General features: G+C 33.5%; 4 protein-coding genes across 4 annotated transcripts; 2 read left to right on the plus strand and 2 right to left on the minus strand.

Annotated features, from left to right (window-relative positions):
* LOC142981738 (WSCD family member AAEL009094) lies at positions 1-7,020 on the minus strand. Its single transcript, XM_076127834.1, has 5 exons — positions 6,500-7,020; positions 5,965-6,140; positions 4,284-4,371; positions 3,962-4,134; positions 1-3,555 (listed from the first exon to the last, which is right to left on the minus strand). Exons 1-5 carry the CDS (start codon positions 6,768-6,770, stop codon positions 3,352-3,354), a joined length of 912 nt encoding a protein of 303 aa, XP_075983949.1. The 5' UTR covers positions 6,771-7,020; the 3' UTR covers positions 1-3,351.
* Positions 7,021-7,993: 973 nt separating this feature from the next.
* Positions 7,994-9,851, plus strand: Not10 (CCR4-NOT transcription complex subunit 10). Its single transcript, XM_076127968.1, has one exon. It carries the CDS (start codon positions 8,116-8,118, stop codon positions 9,814-9,816), a length of 1,701 nt encoding a protein of 566 aa, XP_075984083.1. The 5' UTR covers positions 7,994-8,115; the 3' UTR covers positions 9,817-9,851.
* Positions 9,852-10,094: 243 nt separating this feature from the next.
* On the minus strand, positions 10,095-10,861 carry Pop4 (ribonuclease P/MRP subunit POP4). Its single transcript, XM_076127973.1, has one exon. The coding sequence runs from the start codon at positions 10,730-10,732 to the stop codon at positions 10,100-10,102; it is 633 nt and encodes a 210-aa protein (XP_075984088.1). The 5' UTR covers positions 10,733-10,861; the 3' UTR covers positions 10,095-10,099.
* Positions 10,862-11,030: 169 nt separating this feature from the next.
* On the plus strand, positions 11,031-14,234 carry LOC142981841 (aldo-keto reductase AKR2E4-like). The gene is made up of 6 exons (XM_076127972.1): positions 11,031-11,262; positions 11,721-11,894; positions 12,287-12,403; positions 12,706-12,873; positions 13,232-13,435; positions 13,829-14,234. Exons 1-6 carry the CDS (start codon positions 11,188-11,190, stop codon positions 14,006-14,008), a joined length of 918 nt encoding a protein of 305 aa, XP_075984087.1. The 5' UTR covers positions 11,031-11,187; the 3' UTR covers positions 14,009-14,234.
* The last annotated feature ends 34 nt before the right edge of the window (positions 14,235-14,268 follow it).

Consider the following 14,268-nt stretch of genomic DNA (forward strand, 5'->3'; position numbering starts at 1 on the left):
TTTGAAAATTAATTTATTCCCGGTATTCAGGGGTACATTAACATCAATATTTGTAGTTCTTACAACTAATTAACTTTGATATTTAAATAAATGCAACCATTTAATACGTAAACATCATTACTAATAAAAAAGGGAATAACAAGTACTGAATAAATGCTTGGGGATTTCTCAAATATAAGTAAGTTATAAAACTATTATGAATTTGCACTAAATTATGAATAAAAAAAATGGATATGGGAAAGCCCGAACTAGGTATTTTAATAAAGAAAAGTGTTATTATTTGTCTGTAGAGAAGTCAATACATATCTTAAATAATACATACAATTATTTTTAAAACATCAAATAAAATATTAAGCACTGGTAACACTGACTAAAACATTGTACTGTTTATTACTTAGAACAATCACTTCATTAAACAGGACTAACAAAACTTAGTTCAAAAAGGAATATGGTATAATAAAGCTTTTTATTAGATCTTTTACTGCCACGACCAACACATTTCACAAAAAAAAGAATATTGTGTTCCTACATACATCTTCAATATGCTTCCCACTATTCTCTTTTAAATTTTGGGAATATATTTCTTGTGAATACTTATTTCTGTTTGCGTATTGTTTTTCATTTACTCACATGATATGACAAAACTACAAAATTTTACAATAACTCAAACACAAATAGCCAAATAAAATTCGAATATTCTTATAGCCATTTAATACTACTTTAGAAATGAAAACAAACAGTAATTAAATAAATAATTAAATCTTATTTTGGCTTGTTCGGGGCAGTCGCGATTACAATGGCGAATCTTACATTACTTTCTAGTCATTCTCTGATATATACAGAGCAACTATTCATTCAAAATTATACAACACGTATTCAAATATGCTCCGTCTCTTTCCTTCCTACGGGTTCTACGCATGAAAGAAAGAGACAAACATACTTCGTGTTATAAGACTTTTCATGAACAATAGTTAGATATTTCTATGTATTTATCATTGTTCTAGAGCTATATACTAATGAACTAAACAATTCGACGCAGTGCATATTAACCAAGTGCGTTTTAGGCTTCATTTGAACTTTGAATGCGATCTTCGTTGAATTTTAATAGTTTAGGCGAGACAACCATCGTTTTTTACTTAAAGCAAACATTTTGTAGAACTTTCAGAGAACATAAAGTACTTTTTTCATATCATAGGGAAATAAATATATTTTTAACAAGAGAAAAATAAGATATTACAAACAAATCAACACTAATTTTATAAATGCGACAGTATGCTTGTCCATTACGCTGCCAAAGGTTTAACCAATGAACCGATTTCGATGAAATTTAGCATGGAAATAGTTGAAGCGTTAATAAGTAAGTTTATTTTCAAAACCTACCCATAAACGGCTGAAATTGAGTATTAACATGTGTACGAGTGAGTTAATTCAACAATAACTTGTTTAACTTCACAGATCTAATTCGTGAAATACTTTACTAAACAATTCGACTATCCCGAATTACAAAAACATATATCTATTTACATTTTCAATTCTCTGAAAGTTTTACAAAACATTTTTGAACAGGTATATCATATCACAACATAACATAGACAACAGTTTGACTAATCAACAAATTGTACTTAACTCTAAATAATAAGTTAGGCCTTAAATTAGGAACGATTATTATTATTTAACGTATCAACTTAATAATATAAATAAAATTGTACTTTAAAATAGAGAATATAATGCCAATTAAATACTGTAGTTATATTGGAATAACTGAGCTTTAGTTTGGTATAAAAAATTGTGGTTATTTTGAAAGTCTGAATACATTGTTTTAATGTGTAATTAAGTTTCGTGAAGTCACTATTTTCTGACATCAAATAACTTTTAAACTAAAATATTTAACTTAAAAATCTAAACTTTGGTATTTCAGATCTATTTGAAAAAGGAAAAAATATATTATTTACACCAACATTTCTCTATTTTCTTTGGACTAGACTGGACCTATTGGACAGTTGACTATTAACTTGGAAAAGTTGAAGGAAAATAGTTTTTATTATCATTGTAATTTTAATTAAACAGAACTTTAAGATGATAAAAAAGATTTTTATAATATTTAGTAAGACAATGCGTAATTTGAATAAAATTATCTAAAAGCACATTTTAGCCAAGCTTTTATTTATTTATATTAATTGTAACATATTTATTATTGCACACAAACTATCTTAAAGATAGCATAACCCTTTATTGCAAAACAGAATGTTTTTAATACTGGACTTTTATAAAATTAAGTACTTTCAAATCACACCACAACAAGAAAATTAGGCTATTTTGTACACACAGATAAAATTTACGTAAGATAGACTTGCTACACATATATTCGGGTAGACATTAATCGGCCTAGTCGATCGGTAAAATCGAATATGTGTAGATGAATGTTCGGGAAAAATGCCGCTCGACATCGCCGCGTCTGAATAAAAACCGAATTGTCATCGGACCCAAAGACCCCTTTGGGTCCGATGACAATTCGGTTTTGGGTTTTCGGGTTTTGATCCGATGGGTACAAGCCGAACAAGTGCAGTAATTCCTTCGAGTCAATTTTGTTACCCGTAAGTGACGAACGTACCGGCTCGAATATGTGTCCAGCAAGCCATATTGAGCCATTTCAATGACATAAGTACGATACCAAAATACAGTCTACATATTTTTCTATTCACTAACATTTTCAACACAAACACATTACGACTTAATGTTTATGATATTTTTTTTATATTTAATTATATGATTGACCATACCAAATGATTATATTGATTGAAAATAAACGACTAGACTGACAAAATGATAATTTTTAAACTGCCTTTCATCGCGTAAGCTCAGAATCGTACTTATTTATTTTATGTTTTTCATTCGTAGACCATTTTAAATTCTCTTGAGAGTGACAAAACATAGATTAACTAATCCGTACTTAGGCATCGTTATTTAACTTAGTAATGGTTTAAAAAGACACAATAATGTTTCGATTGTCCTTTAGCTATTGTCTTATTTAAAGATGTAAAACGTACCATTTATCTAGGACATTTTGATTTAGCTAGTTTTCTTAGTTTAACATATGACTAGAGGCTTAAAAGACCCGTAATCTTTCAAATAAATAAATGACAAAAAAAACACTTCTCGAAACATAAAGAAGCTCTATAATCTATGCTATTTGTACATTCGACAGTATCTGTGCAACAGACAATTTTAAACCCATTTCTAGTACCCAAGATGACGTAACCCTCCTATTTCAGAAAACAACAAAAGATGGGTTCCACTAAATGTATTATAATCTACAACATTTACAATCCAATGGCTTTTTTATATTTTTTTCTATAGTATCCGGTTTGTATCTAACTTCGTAAGTGTGACGGTGTTGCTGTGCCGTCGCTTATAGTCCATGACCATAGCTAATACTTTGTTCCTCACCTGGTCTAACGCCTTGTACATCTCAGCTGTGAATGGGTCGAAATCTTGATGCTTCTTCTTGCGACGGTATATGCCTTCCTTGTTCGCCAAAGCGCAGCTCATTTCGGTCTTAAAAAACAGAGAATGATAAATCAGTTATCAAGTCTTCTGTGTTTCAAATAAACGATTTAATTTATAAACGTGACGTCGTGATTAGACGCCGTCACACGAAGAAATATTGGTTCACTGCGACAAGCCTATAGCCGTGGCACAAAACTCACACGCTCTCCAGTTAAGTGCACCGCAGAATCACCTACTGGGATCTCTAGTAACGCACCGAACTTACCTGACACTACCCTCATCTACCAAAACTTAATTTCCAATCGTTACATTGGCGCCCAACGTGTGGCACGAAAAACAGTAACTTTGGGATCATCTCAAGAGCTAATGGTCAGTTTTAAAAAAAATGCGGAAACTACGTTATCTAATTCAATGAACACTTTTACTCAAATAATACAAACATAAAAGTACCAACCTCAGTAACATTATAGCTCAAGAAGTCAAGTATTCCTTGCAATGTGCTCTTGGTATCCTTCACCAACACTTCATAGAACACAATATGTACAGGACCTATGTACTTTGTCAGCCATAAGTTGTGTAGTGACTCCCATACTGTCAGTTGAGTTGATACATATGTTGACCAGTCGGCTGGAAATATATAAAGGATAGTATTATACATATAATATGATATTATGTTTGTTAACAAACTAAATAAAAAGAAAGCTGGATGAATTTTACAGATTTTTTATAATAAAATCTCATTTACAGAAGTGAAAATAGGTTTTTTAATAATATACCTGTTTTCTTATGTTCATGTGTTTTCTTCTTAAAAGCTGATTTGGGTGCTGTACCAATGTGACCCTTGTGTAGTCTGTTGAAGTCAGCCTGTAAATATACATAATAAGTAAATTATATTAAATAAAAAGGTGAATTCTGCAAAATTAGAACATTTTTTTAATATACAAATAAATTGTCAGTTAAGGCTCATAAAAATAATATCAAAATGTATGATGGAAGTAGTGTCCGACCGAAAGTCCGGTTTTTTAACGCAAATTTCGGTTTAGTTTCGTTTTCGACAACAAAACCTGCCGAAACTACGGCCGAAACCGAAAGTGCATTCGGGCGATTTCGAGCTTGATCGGCCATCGGCGCGTTGAATTAATGACTCCTAGCCATTTGTCTTAAATTCATTGATTATAAAAGCGTTTTTTTTATTGTCCTTCAAAAAACGATCCTTGTAAGGAAGTTTCGGTTTCGGCCGATTTGAACTGTTGCCGAAATTCGGTTTCGGTCGGACACAAGATGGAAGCTCATGCTTACCAAATCAAAGTGGTAAAATATTAAAGTAAAATAAATTCAATTTACCTCTATGTAATTGCCAGTTTTCTTCATGAGGGTTGTATATCCTACAATGTATGCATGCAATGTAACTGTTATACACAAAGCATATATTGTACAGCAAACACAAACATAAAACAAACTGAAAATTAACAAACAAAATATTTATTAACAATATGATGATGACACTTACAAAATATAGTAGATTTTCATGTAGTATATGTGTTATGTCTTAGTCAATATTGAGGATTGTAATGTAAGCTCTTGAGATATGTTTACTGCTAACTATTAGTATGTATTAGAAATAATTATCACATGCTCCAACAGTGAAGGAAAACATCGTGAGGAAACCTTGCATGCCTAAAAATTTGTTTAAAAACATTTATTGAGGGCATGCAAAGTCCCCAACCCGCACTTGGCCAGCGTGGTGGACTCAAGGCCTAACCCCTCCCTCATTACGGGAGGAGACCCTTGCCCAGCAGTGGGACATTAATGGGTTAAATTTAAAACTATTAGTGTAATGTTTAAATAGAAGGAGCAGTAATCAATGGAAGATGCAGGTACTGGGGATCTGAACATTTTATTAGTTTGCTCTTCACCATCTTACAGTGTGTAACATCAGGTAAATTTCAAAGTAAAATATAAAATAATATTTCACACTAGCTGACCCGCGCAACTTCGCTTGCGTCACATAAGAGTGAATGGGTCAAAATTTTCCCCGTTTTTGTAACACTTTTTACTGGTACTCTGCTCCTGTTGGTCGTAGAGTGATGATGTATAGCCTATAGCTGTCCTCGATAAATGGTCTATCTAACGCTAAAAGATTTTTTCAAATCGGACCAGTAGTTCTTGAGATTAGCGCGTTCAAACAAACAAACAAACAAACAATCAAACAAACAAACAAACTCTTCAGCTTTATAATATTAGTATAGTATAGATTAATTCCCTCATTCTTTTTGGTGTATAGTAAGTATAAAAATTAAGGACTCTAAATATTTATATCTTGAATTAAATGCCAGGCTAACCCTGGATCTGTAAATCTTAATAATAAAATCACAAAAAGCGCAATAAATAAACTCAAACATCTATAAACTATTATTTATACAACAAACATCTAATGACAACATTTTATTTAGTTACCAATATAGCATCCCTAGGGTTCCTTATTAGTAGGATAGCTGATTTGAACTTGTCAGGCTCTATGGGAGGAGCCTCGTGAGTCTTAACCACAAGCACGGATCCATCAGTCACATTTTCTGCAGGAAACCCATGAACTCGGAGACCATAGTCCATGTATATTGAGCCTGTTACTATGCCTAGAAAGAAAATGAATGCATTGTTTCACTTAGTTTAAATTTTGCTACTGTATTTGATAAAATTGATCAGATTAGTATGTTTGGTATTAATTTTGAAAGTATTTTCAGTAACAGTTGGAGTCGTTAATTACCAGTCTCTTTGCAAAAAGCTCAGTAGTTAGCCAAAAACTGATGATATTTGCGAAATCTTGCAAAATAGTAGGAACACTAAAGAAAAACTAGATTTTTCCCTGTGTGCAAACAAAAAAATATCCTAGTATCTATTCAGATAAAGTTTACACAGAAAGAGTCCTCAACACCTTCGTGTTTTTAATAGTTAACTATTGTACTGTACGTAAACATTACTAGTTAATATTCACCTGTAACTTGTTGCAGCAGATATCTCAACCATGTGTTGCCACTGCCCGGGTACGAAACCAGCGCGACCACGTCAGGTGACGGAGGATTCCGCCAGCGAAGCTCATTGCACCAATTTATCGGAGGATCGTGCCGAAATGCGAAATGATTCATATATCCACTACCGTAATATGCATGTTTCGCACCATGCAAAGGATTCAACATAAACAATATTATCGTAAAATACAGCGCCACCACTGCAGCGGCAAGCAGCAATATTGATCGCCGAACCATTATTCCAGATGTTACTTTAAATTTCCATAATATAAACAATCGTTTACAGTTTCAATGTCGTCCGCCCACCAAATGTTTTGATTTTGTTTCATGATTTTTCTCCATTTCAGCGTAAGTTTGAGGCTGTTGGCACTTGTTAAATGAAAAGATGCGGTTAAATATTTGTTTTGCTAATTATTTATGCATTATTTTGCAATTTTGATAAATTAGATGGCCAAAATTGGTATCATATTGACAGATTCAAAGATAAGATAATTTTTGATTTGACATTTTGTTTGGCATAGAGGAAAATGTACTGTAGATAAAGAGAAAATGAGATAAACAACATTTAAAAAGATACCTAATAAAAAAGATAATTTTCTCCTCAAATTGACTAGTCTAAGAATTTTGCTGGGTATGTCATTATTATTTTATTAACAGATAAAGCATCATTAGTATCACGCCGATTATTGTCGAAGATGTAAGCACAGGTGTTCGAAATTTAATATTAAGCACGTTTTGCTATCGACAAAACTAGTCTTATTTCCATGTAGTAGGGGGCAGGCCGGCAGGGGTAAAAGGGCTAGCTGATTGGACTGAGAGAGCAGCATAGGTAAACGTTAAATAACCTCGAGCTGCATAGTGTTGAAAATATTCATAATAGAAAAAGCAAACAACACTGCCTGATGGAGAACCGAACCCGGGACTCCGCAACCAAAAATTGTCTCACTTGTAAAGAAAGCTCAACATAGTTTTCAGGCGAGGAGAGACGAGCTTTAACTTTGTATGCAACTGTGATAATATATGAATTTGAGTACCTACTACAAGATAACTAACATTTTGCAGCGTCTGCTAGACAGAAAATCTGAATAGGCTTCTCAGGCAATAATAGAAGGTTATCACTAGATAGTTGCCCATCAATGGTACAGTTGGAGATGCATGCACTTCTATTTCTATCACACATGAAATATGAATACAAATCGGTTTGAGCCATGTGAGTTGCTCCGAGTGTGACGTCGCAATCCGGCGCAGTTTTCACGGTTCCCCTATAATATGTAAATTATAACACTTCTCAGGTCCATACATACACGAAATCACGCCTCCTTTACAAAGTGTTAGATGGGACTAGAGAAGGACCATACTTCTTAGTTACTGTTTCAAAAGCTTTTGCTTCCAACACGGGAAAAATAATAAGAAGTAAGAAATGTCAAAATTTTAAAATCGATATCTAAATTTCATTCAATCATTCATTCATTCGTCGATGAAATCAGCCTGCAATATTGAAAAGAATCGACCTATTTTCGTAAACAAATCTAAAGAAATTATCTTATTGTAAAAATATTTAAGGTCCTGTGATAATTTAACTATGGCCACCGCAAAGGATGAACCAGTTGTCCTAGCACATGAGTGTTATGTCAAGAAGGATTACTCAGGGGCATTACAGCACCTCAATGAATTGGAAAATCTTATTGGAAGTGGGAATAAGCGGGTACAGCATAATAAAGCAGTTGTGGAATTTATGGCTAGCGATATGAAGAATGTGGACAAGTTTAAAAAAGCTATCGCACAACTAACAGGACTGACATTTCCAGACATTGAAACTAAAGACCTGAGTGCACCATTCTTATTATACAACTATGCTGTGGTGTTATATCATTCTAGATATTACTACCAGTGCGCTGTTCTCCTAGAGAGGTTGTTAACTTGTAAGAATGTGAAGGACAACAAGTTGTTTCAACAGATAGTACTGTTGTTGTTAGAATCAACTTTATGCAGACGGACATATGAGAAGACATTGGAGATAGCAAAGACACATGGTGAACCATTGAAATCAAACCCTGAAGTCAGTGATCTCTTTGATAGGCTAGTCAGCAGAGCACAGCTCCTGATAGGACAGCACAAAGTGAAGTTAAACTTAAAGCCAGACTCAATAGAAAATGTTTTCATCATTGCGCAGCAACAGTATTTGAACGGCGATGTTAATGAGTCCTCATCTACACTAGGCCAATACAAGACTTTAAAGTATAATTACGATTTGAAAACACAAGGTGAAGATATCTGGGCAGCCATTAATAATAATCTTGGAGTTATATATTTATCAATCAAAAAACCATTTTTAGCTTCTAAGTATTTCCAGCATGCAGTCAAGGAACATTTTAAAGCTATGGAATCTGAGGACAGTGAAAAACTAATAGCTTGTAGAGACCGACCATTGTATGTATTTAACTTGGGTCTTGCTTTACTCTCTGCAAACAATTCTGAAGGAGCATTTGAGTGTTTAGTTGAGGCAGCTAGACATTATCCAAATAATCCTCGGATCTGGCTTCATTTAGCTGAATGTTGTGTGAAGAAATGTTGCAGTGATGAAGCACAACAATACACAGTCAAAAAGTTAGGCAGTGGCCCTCACACTCGTATATTATTAGCTAAGGAAGGTAAAGAAAAGTACTCAACATCGGGAGAATCATTTGCAATACCTTCATTGTCATTAGAATTTGCAGCACTGTGCTTAAGGAATGCTATAACATTACTACCAAACCAAGAGCAACCAGCAGATATCACAGCACCTTTAATTCAAGCACCTCCTGGCCCACCGATCAACTGGAAACAGAGATGTGAACTGAAAAACTCAACATTTGTTCTACAAAGTTATGTGTTACTACACCTACAGGATCCTTTATCGGCACTGATGAGTGCAAATGAGTTACTCAGTCAACCAGATGCTTCAAGTAGTCATAAAGCTTGGGCACATATTTACGCTGCTGAAGCTCTTATAAACTTGGATCGAATAGCAGATGCAGTGGAACACTTACACCCACCAATGATACATGATCTTGTGTCAGTATTGCCATATCAAATGAAAGATATGATTGCAGTAAGTGTGTGGGCAAAAGCTGCAGTCTGTCACATTCTCAGAGGAGATTTGGTGACAGCAAGGAAAATACTGTTACAAATCAATTCCCCACGAGTCCTACCATTGCAGATGTATTTAGAAATATGTACAGGAAACATAGATAATTGTCACACATTACTTAGAAAACTAAGGTATACTAACTTTACAATATAAATTGTTTAATATATAATAAAATGTTTATCCATCTATGTTGTTGTTATTCTCTATCCTAGGCTGTGCTTTTGCGAATTTATTATGCCTGTGATTATATGTACATAAATAGAAAGAAATAGAAATTGTTTAGAAATGCAATATAGAATAAAGTATGCTTAAAATAAATTAATAGTGTATGCCGCACTCTGGTGCATGTGTGGATAAGTAGGTAGTGGAAAATACATCAACTGCATAAACAACTAATAAATATATTATTCTATGGTGGAAAATAAAACAAGTTTATTTATAAATCAGGATGAATATGGCCTTTTATTTTCTTAGTAGATCTTTCAGCAGGTCTTACACACAGGTGCTTACCAAACAATGTAACCTTATGGCTATCCATGAACATTTCAAATACACACTCTCTTTTAGGTATTGTTGTCACTATATTGTCCTTAGATACTATTTTAAAAGTATTCCTCGTGTCCATTATACAAATGCCAGTTTTTCCAACATAGCTCGGGCACTTTGATCTTATTACATTTAAAATACTTCCATGGAAATCAGCCTTGTACAAAGCTTGCGTAAAATTATCCCATGCCTTGCTAGTCGGGTCCGGGATTGGACTACTCAAATCCAAAAGGTCCGATATATATTTTAACCAAATTTTGTTCATTGGCAGCATATCATTATACTTTACACCTTTTCTAGGTATGTTGTAAAACCCTAGAGTTTGCTTCTCTTTTCTTGTGAGGATACGCAGTTTCTTTTTCTTGGTTCCTTTTTTATGACCTTTGCTTTTCTTCTTTGCGAGAACAAAATCAGTTTTCAGCTCAGATTCAATATTCGCATTCCCTGATTTTTTCACATTAGACTTTAGAAATCCAACGATCGCCTCGGCTGCTGCTTTGTTAAAAGTTTCGTCCGATGCCATTTTAAATATTTGTATAGCTTAATTTAGAAATAAAATACTTTATTAGCAAAACCAAAGCATGTGTGAATCTGTGAAGTAAACAAAGTGCTGTCAGTGTGATTGCTTTTGTCACTTGTCAGTGTCAATTCTTTACGGCCCTAATGCTGATTATACGCTAAACGAAAAGTTTATAGGTGTCTCATACTTTAGGCGATTTTAGGAAAAAGAATCTCTTAGATGTTAACATTGTCGATTTTTTACATTATTGTTCTACTGTCGTTATCTGTCAGTAATGTCAAAATACTGTCGTATTTGTCGCACAGTTACGGCAAGTAGGTACAGTTTGTTTATTTCGAACTTTTGAACTCGGTTTTATAAATATTGATAAGATTGTTCTAGATAAACACTCCACTGCAACTATTAATATCAACTTGAGCGCTATTTTGCTATCTAAGACGAGACTATAAAACTGAAATATGGTACAAAAAGTTCCCAAAGTAAAACTTTCAAGTGGTCATGAAATGCCGATAGTTGGACTTGGCACGTATGCTGTAAGTTTAATCTAGATCTTGTTATAAAGATACGATAATATTGCCTTGTACATTATATAGTAATAATATGCATCATCATTGTATTGCTATTTTTATGAGTGGAGGTAAATATGTATGGATTAGTTAGCAAATCAACCTTCAACATATCCATTTGAAATGCAAATATTATGCAATTGATTGAACTAATGGATTTTTAAGAATAGTATAGTACTTACAGGTATACATTACACTGTTTGGTACACATTATTATTTATTAAGAAGCCACTAAAATCCAAAATAGTTAGTTCATATTGTATCATGTATTATACAAATTGTTGTTGTCTTTCACAGGGGATAGGTACTTGTTTGGTATTAAAACTTATAAGCTAACTAGCTAACTAATGCACATTATAATTTGACTACTGTCTAGCTCAAAACATATTCTAAACTTTTCATACAAACTTTGTTCTAAATTTCAGAGAAAGGCAGATCCAGCTCAATACAGGCAGGGTGTGGAGTGGGGCATAGAGGCTGGATACAGGCACATAGACACAGCATCATCATACAACAATGAGGTCTATGTAGGAGAGGGCATAAACAATAAGATAAAAGATGGAACTGTTACGAGAGATCAACTTTTTGTTACTACTAAGGTAAAATAAATAAAATAGTGTGTAGTGTTTTGTATGTAGACTTGTTATTTATAGATCACACTATTTAATAAACAGTAAGCTGCTATAGGTACAGCAAAATTTTTAAATGCCACTTTGAAATGAAGTGCTATCTCTCAAGTGTCTCTGTCACCAATTCTCCTACTCCTATGATGATTATTTCATGAGAAAAATAAACAGTGTGGATGTAATAAGGTATATTCAGAGACACTCTAATGGTCTCTGCAACTTTATCATGTTAAAAAAAGAAATAAGGGGAGAACATAAAAGTTGTTTAATCATATAAATATATTTGATTAATTTATTGATGATTAAGTTATTAAAGTTATGATGATTAGGGTAATGTTAAATTATAATTTCTTTCGTGTGTTCAGCTTTGGAATAACTGTCACGCAGAAAGTGATGTGGTACCATCATTGAAGGACTCTCTGGCAAGACTTAAATTAGACTATGTGGATTTGTACCTGGTACACTGGCCAGTTTCAGTTAATGTAAGTATTTATACAGGCACAGTTTTATTGGGACCTAAAATATTTTGTTGATGTCAAAAAGTTTAGTTCAAAGTAGTTTGTAGTGCCTATAACTTGTAAAGTCAGGCTTTAGCCTGTAGCACTTCTTTAATGATGAAATTCAAAGAAGGTTACCAATAATTTCTTCAGTTGGATATCAGCCATTAGCCAGTTAATTTAAAAATTGATCTATATTGGTTCAGAAGACAAGCTTAGCTCTAGTAACTGGCTGGCCAAGTAGCCTAAAAACTAAAGGGTATTATTATAATGTTGTATATTTTCAGGCTAATGGTGGTGATGCTGACATTGATTACCTAGAAACATGGAGGGGTATGGAAGAAGCGGTGAAACTTGGTCTAGCCAAGTCTATTGGAGTTTCTAACTTCAATGAACAACAGTTAGAGAGGCTGATAAAGGCAGCTAATATCAAACCTGTTTGTAATCAGTTTGAGGTAAGTAACTGAGGAAATAAAAATTATTAAATATACATTTTTATTGCCCTTAAAACTATGGGACAATAGACTAAAACAACAACTTGCTATTTGAAAAACTATTTGTGCTCAAAACACCCATAATTCTCAATGCAGTGGCTACACCTTATTTATCTTACTCTATGCACTTCTATGCAGTATGGATGCCGTCGAGAATAGTTCTAGATTATTATTAGTTTATATTGATGACTTGTATGGTCTATAATTATTTTTATGATCCTGCTCTCATTAATATTTAATCGCGCTAATTAAAAATTCTATTCATTTCCTAATCCTCTTTTCGTTGCAAACATTTATTCATTGAATAATTCATTTTCAGATTAATCCCACTCTAACACAGCACAAGTTAGTGGACTTCTGTAAGAAGTTATCCGTAGTGCCGGTCGCGTATACGCCCTTAGGACTGATATCGGAAGCGCGGCCGGAGTTTAATGGACTGGACGCGATCAAAACTGATGCGAGACTCGGGGACATAGCACAGAAGTATGGCAAGACTCGCGCTCAGATTGCTTTGAAATATTTGGTAAGTTGATTAATAAAATTAGAGTAAAATATCAGCTTTAAATTTGCTATTTCTATTTCAAGACACTCATTGAGTTTTATAATTACGCCAAATGTGTAGAAAGAAACAAGATCAACAAACCATCGATACTTAACTTGCTTGCTTACTTGTCAGTATGTCACCCATCTCATTACTCTCACACAGCTGTTCAGCTGAAACATCTTTGCTAAATTTTGAAGGCCCAAGATCTTAGAATTATATGGCCTTAATTGGCCGTTATAATGGTGTATGCCTGCGTGCGTTCGTTTTTCTGCTTGAGACATAGTATAATAACTTGTTATGTGTTTAACTAAAAGTTTGATCTTCATCAACTATTAAACATTTTCAAAGTATGTAATAAATCTTTATTTTTAGCTACAACGCGACATAGTAGTCGTACCAAAATCATTCACGAAGTCACGTATCGCAGAGAACTTGGAGTTATTCGACTTTGAACTAACACAGGACGAGATGACAATCGTTGACGGTTTCAATATCAATCACCGATGTGTTCCCGCTAATGCTTTCTCTAGCTTTAAAAATTACCCTTTTTAAAGGTATTTATAATGCTCATTATCACGTATAAATTCTGAGAAAAATAAAATTGTTTTGGGTGAGGACAGTTTTTTTCGTTGGGTATAAGAACAAAGTTCTTTTTAGTGTATTATGTGTTAAACGCATTTGTGCCTATATAGTCTAGAAAGCAGGTATAGTGATAAACTTTTGATAAATGTACAATTTACTTGTTGAAATAAATCATGTTAATGTTATAATTTTGTATTAATTATTCAACTTTAGAATTATTTCCATCTAAA

The sequence above is a fragment of the Anticarsia gemmatalis genome, chromosome 20 (assembly GCF_050436995.1).
Source record: "Anticarsia gemmatalis isolate Benzon Research Colony breed Stoneville strain chromosome 20, ilAntGemm2 primary, whole genome shotgun sequence".
Classification (NCBI taxonomy): Eukaryota; Metazoa; Arthropoda; class Insecta; order Lepidoptera; family Erebidae; genus Anticarsia; species Anticarsia gemmatalis.

Excerpts from the sequence above, each read along its gene's own strand:
- LOC142981738 (XM_076127834.1), bottom strand. The coding sequence starts at position 6,770 with ATGGTTCGGCGATCAATATTGCTGCTTGCCGCTGCAGTGGTGGCGCTG. Across the intron at positions 4,372-5,964 it reads ACCCTAGGGATGCTATATTG|GCTGACTTCAACAGACTACA; the intron begins GTAACTAAATAA and ends GTATATTTACAG. Across the intron at positions 3,556-3,961 it reads TGAGCTATAATGTTACTGAG|ACCGAAATGAGCTGCGCTTT; the intron begins GTTGGTACTTTT and ends CTGTTTTTTAAG.
- Not10 (XM_076127968.1), top strand. The coding sequence starts at position 8,116 with ATGGCCACCGCAAAGGATGAACCAGTTGTCCTAGCACATGAGTGTTAT.
- Pop4 (XM_076127973.1), bottom strand. The coding sequence starts at position 10,732 with ATGGCATCGGACGAAACTTTTAACAAAGCAGCAGCCGAGGCGATCGTT.
- LOC142981841 (XM_076127972.1), top strand. The coding sequence starts at position 11,188 with ATGGTACAAAAAGTTCCCAAAGTAAAACTTTCAAGTGGTCATGAAATG. Across the intron at positions 12,874-13,231 it reads CTGTTTGTAATCAGTTTGAG|ATTAATCCCACTCTAACACA; the intron begins GTAAGTAACTGA and ends ATTCATTTTCAG. Across the intron at positions 13,436-13,828 it reads AGATTGCTTTGAAATATTTG|CTACAACGCGACATAGTAGT; the intron begins GTAAGTTGATTA and ends CTTTATTTTTAG.